At 40.5% G+C, this 5,565-nt stretch overlaps 1 protein-coding gene across 1 annotated transcript; it reads right to left on the reverse strand.

The window, feature by feature from the left end:
* LOC113691843 (uncharacterized) lies at nt 1-2,811 on the reverse strand. The gene is made up of 4 exons (XM_027210168.2): nt 1,969-2,811; nt 449-1,647; nt 186-311; nt 1-82 (listed from the first exon to the last, which is right to left on the reverse strand). The coding sequence occupies exons 1-4, from the start codon at nt 2,809-2,811 to the stop codon at nt 1-3; spliced, it is 2,250 nt and encodes a 749-aa protein (XP_027065969.1).
* Nucleotides 2,812-5,565: the final 2,754 nt, after the last annotated feature.

Consider the following 5,565-nt stretch of genomic DNA (forward strand, 5'->3'; position numbering starts at 1 on the left):
CTACATTGTAACTCTATGAAAGTTTGGAAATCCCAATTGATGAAGAGCTAAGCAACTGGTACGAGAGCACCATCTTCTGTATCTGAAGCAGTAAATCTATTTTTTACTTCTTTGCAAAGAATCCCGAATTAGCCAACGTCCTAGGCTAGCCTACTTTCCTCCGCCTGAGAGAAGGCATGCCTTACCTGTTTATGCGAATTTCCCCTCGCGTCTGTCTTGGAATTGCATTGAAGTCATCATAAATGGTGACATTCCTGTTATGCCTGGACGCACCCACCTTTGCCAAACTGTCCGCCACCCTATTTGCTTCTCTGTAGCAATGAGAAATTTGTGCCGTATCAGTAATCATGCCCCAAATAGGGTCTACCTCCCGTCGTATCACCCACGGGTACTGGAGCCGGCGTTGAAGAATCCCAACGAGAACTAGGGAATCAACTTGAATACTTACATCGATAAACCCCTTTTGAACGCACAAATGGACCCCATTACCAGGGCCAATGCCTCTGCACGCAAACTCGAAATTTCCCCAAAGTAAGTTGAGAATGCAAATAATGGCAATCCCGATGAGTCGCGAAGTATTCCCCCACCACCACTTACTCCTGGATTTCCCTTGGAGCATCCATCCGTATTTAGTGTTAGCAATCCCGCCTCTTTCGCCTTCCACCACACCAGGTGAAAACTATATCGCGATGTTTGTTGAGTTGTCCACTCATATAGCTGAAGAAACGTGTGCACCTCAAGCTTCTGGTTAAACTGAATCTCAACCACCCCTATCACATCTAACAAAATGGCATGACAAATCTTCGCCACTGACATCTGCCTTCCTTCGTAGTATGCAATGTTCCGAGCCTTCCAAGTATGCCAACATATAAAACTAGGAAGAATCGAGAAGAGAAACTGTCTTACCGCTTGCCGAGGGGAGAACAGCCACCAAGCCGTTAGCCATGCCCGTAGTAACGAGCCAAGTTGTGTAACCCCACAAATCCTACCAAAATATCTCCAGACATCCTTTGCAACTTGTCCCTCCGCGAACACATGTTCCAGTGTCTCAATCGCTCCCCCTTGGCAACACAAGCACTTTGAAACCAATTGGACTCCAATCCTCCGTAAGACATCAGTTAAAGGCAATTTTCCCAACAGTAAACGCATCATGAAGAATGAAACTTTCAACGGAATCCGAGGATGCCATACCTGAGAGTGTAAGACGGAGTAATTTTGAGCTTGACGGACCTCCTGAAATACCGATGCCAACGTGAATTTTCCCGACGCCGTCTGGCTCCATACCAACTCGTCATGGCGATCTCCACTTGGGACCGGGTGTTCTAGAATTAGAGCGATGATTTCTTGCGGTATATATTGCCTTAGCATAGCACCATTCCATTCCCCATTAGTGAGGAAGTCCTTGAAGGAGTGGGTAGGGTTCACTATAGATTTCAAACATAGAGCTTCACTTCCCAACCAGTTGTCATACCAAAAATTACATGACCCCGCATTCACCACCCATAGCATGGCTAACTCCACCTGTCGGCTTATGTTTAACATTCGTCTCCACGTCGATGAGTCAAACCTTCGCAATTCCACCTGGCACGGATGAAGGTCCCTATAGTATTTAGCTTGCATAAACTGTGTCCAAAGCGACTTTCCAGTCTGAAAAGTCCACCACAATTTACAAGAGAATGCCGAGTACACATCCCGTAACTTTCTGAAACCCACTCCCCCCTCCTCAACCGGAAGACATAACTAAGACCATTTGATCCAGTGAAACTTTGTCCCTTGCACTGTTGATCCCCATAGAAAATTCGCACAAGCCTGCTCTATTCGATTAAAAATCGAGACGGGACATACCACGGCTGATAGTAAGTGAACTAGGATGGATGCGAGCACATGCTTTACCAAAATTATTCTCCCTCCCGGGGATATCAACCTTAACTTCCAAGACATAATTTGAACCACCACCGCTTGACATACCTCTACAAAGTAAGCTGACTTGCTCCTTCCCAAATACAAAGGTAAGCCAAGATAGCGAATGGGCAACTCCTGTCTAGTGAATTGTGTAATCCTCTCAATCACTCTTTTCCGAGCTGGGGATAAAGTAGGATGAACCAAGAATCCGCTCTTTTGAACATTGACCAATTGTCCTGAGGAAAGTTGATACGCCTCTAGCACCTGCATGATTTGTTTTAAAGCAGTAGTCGACCCATTGGTAAAAATCAGCACGTCATTAGCAAAAGCTAGATGCGTGACGACAGGATAGCCCATTGGGACTCGAAACCCTACAAAATTCTGCTGCAATGCTAAAGAATTGAGCCCTCGTGACAGCATTTCCGAACCAATAATAACGAGCACTGGGGATAGTGGATCGCCTTGCCATAACCCCCTGGTAGATTTGAAAAATCCGTGCGATGTTCCATTAGCAACAATTGAAAACCACATGTTAGAAATAAGCCGCCAGACCAGGTCTATAAAACGCTCTCCAAAACCAAATGCACGCAACATGGTAATAATATGTCTCCAAGACATCCGATCATATGCCTTAGTCATATCCAGTTTTAGGGCAACATTCCCCCCTCTTGCCTTCTTGCCTATGGTGGATATCAACTCTTGAGCTAGCAAGTAATTATCCGTTATGTTTCTGCCTTTGACAAACCCCGTCTGTTGGGGCAAGATAATTCTTGGTATAACAGAGCCCAGCTGCCCCACTAAAATTCTGGATAATAATTTGCTGAAAAAATTGCAGAGGCTAATAGGTCTGAATTTAGAAAAATCCCATACTACATTTATGGTCCAGTTTTCATCAACTAAACACTCCATGACCTACCTTGTGATCTGACTCTTTATACCCTAGTACTGATAGCGAAACCCTAATACTAACCTTGTAATCTAACTCTTGATACCAATTAAAGAACCTCAACTTTACAAGTTTTAACAATATTAATGCATAGGGATATAATATTGAAGAAATAAAATAATCATATGAAAATTATACATTAGAGATAAGAGAATAAATAACTCATAATGAGGAGGGGAGGTTGGGTGGTTTGGAAGGGGGGAGGGAGAGAAGAGAATGCAAATGAGAAGCCCTGGCTTCGAATCCTAAGACTTACCAAAAAAAAAAAACTCATAATAGGGAGTGTAAGGCCCGAAAACAACCAATGAGACAAACATAAACAATGGAAAGATCACAAATGTAATAGTAAGTAAATAAAATGAAAGGATTGCAAACCAATTAACTACCCAACTCCTCTTGAGCTTGTAGATTAATTGAAACAAGCTACTTCAAGTTGATGAATTACAATCACTCTTGTGTACAAAGGAAGGTTCACCTCCTCCTTGCCCCAAGCAGCACTCGGTCAAGCCAGGACGTTTTACTATCCCTCAGGACAACCCTCACAGAGCTACACTCATGAAAAATTCACTCACAAATGAAAAGCTTACAATGAACCTCACACCACTAAGACTACAAATATTCTTTTTGGAGTATTTTCTCACTAAAATCTCTCTAGATCTTTTGTATCTTCAGTGTGCCAAAGTTGTTTGAAGTGTCTGACCAACCACTATTTATATAGGACCAAGAGAGTGCCTCATTAAAGCTTCCAACGGATAGAAAGTAGCTGAAGAGTCAACTAGCCGTTGGGGACGTCGGACGTCCGACAGATTAATCACCGTCCGATCCCATCGTCCGAAAATCAGCCAAGTTGTCGTTCGGACGTCCGATGGTATTTTATCGTCCGAGTTTCTGTGTCCGAACGTCGTCCAGAGAGTTATCAAATCTTCGTGGAATTTTTAGGACGTCCGATGAGATTGATGTGCGTCCGAAGCATGCGTCTGATCCTTCAGGACGTCCGATGCTTCCTTACGAGCGTCCGACAGAGTTTCCTTCTTGATGTTCTTCATCCTTTCGGACGTCCGATCCTGACTATTTGAGCGTCCGACAGCTTCAGCATACTTAGTCCCCTTTCAATTGCACTTGTTCATGGAATCAAACAACTTCAAAACTGAAAATATATCTTGAAAAAATATTAGTATCATCCATTTGTTTTGTAAACATCAAAAGATAGGGATCAAGATCAACATTCTCCCCCTTTTTGATGATGACAAAACAATGGATGGAAGGAAGGAAAAAGATTGAGCATATGAGCATAGACTCCCCCTCACTCATTGCAACCAAATTTATAATTTCAGAATAACTCCCCCTAACACATAGCATCCATTTCTCCCCCTTTTTGTCATCATAAGATGAGAGTAATACCCAACAACCATAATCCAACAATAATAACAGAGAATCCAATATTCAAAACAAAACAGAGAAATGATATCAGAATTCAGCAATACCAACATACCAACATATCACAGAGAGATTAGCAAATCATCGTTAGATCAGAATAGTTCTTTTCTCTCCCTTTTTGACACCATACAAATTCAGTAGTATTCAAAAACATCAGCGAAAACACAGATCAAGGTATCGGAAATATCAAAAAAATATTGTGAACAAGAATCACTGCAATGATTAACAAAATCTCCTATTTGTTAAAGTTAGCATCACGTCTAACTATCCACATGCATTTCATACCTCTTCTCATATTCTTTCTCACATAACAATCACTTTTCATGTGACCTTTTTGACAACAAAAATTACACATAACCAAAGAGTTATCTACATGAACAGGTTTAATAAATCTTACTTGTCTTCTCCTATGGATAGCAAATTCGTTGGAAATAGAATTCAAGCTATTCTTTTGAAAACAGACTTGTTTCTTGTGTTTAAACAACTCATTTAGACCATCCATTCTTCTTTTCAAATCACCTTGTTCCTTTTTGAACAAATCACAAAGTTTTGTTTTTCTATCAAGTTCAAAATGTAAAGCAGTCTCACTCTTTTTGAAGTAATCATTTTCAGCTTTCAACTTTTTATTTTGTTGAAAAAGATTTGCATTATCTCGAAGCAAAAAACCAATTTTCTGTTTTAACCCCTTGTTTCTAGTATAGGACTGTTTCAAACTATCATGCAATTTTATAATGAAAGATTCAATATCATCATTAGTTTTTTCATCACTTTCAACTTGAGAGTTATAAGATGTTATCTCATCATCTTCAATGGCCATTAGTGCCATTTGGGCCAACTCTTCTGTTTCTCTTTTTGAATTGCATTCATCCCATGCAATTTTGCAATCTCCTCTTGAACTTCTCTTGTTGAAGATCTTCTTGAAACATTTGATGTGAGGAGTTATATCATTGTCCACTTCCATGTTTTCATTACCCATGAAGGATGGGTTATCCCCCACTTGAGATGCTTTAAAAGCTATGCCTCTCTTATACATTCTTGCATTTTCTTCCTCTTGCACTTTGAATTTCAGCTTTAATTCATAAGAGATTAGGGAATTCACAAGAGATTCAATGGACATAGAATTTAAATCCTTTGCCTCATCTATAGCATTTATTTTGTTTTCCCATTCTTTTGGCAAGGCATTCAAAATCTTTTTATTTTTCTCACCCAAAGAATATTCTTTTCCAAGCAATTTAAGATCTTGAATAATGTCACAAAATCTAGTACACATCTTATCAACA

Source organism: Coffea arabica, chromosome 1e, assembly GCF_036785885.1.
Source record: "Coffea arabica cultivar ET-39 chromosome 1e, Coffea Arabica ET-39 HiFi, whole genome shotgun sequence".
Taxonomy (NCBI): domain Eukaryota; kingdom Viridiplantae; phylum Streptophyta; class Magnoliopsida; order Gentianales; family Rubiaceae; genus Coffea; species Coffea arabica.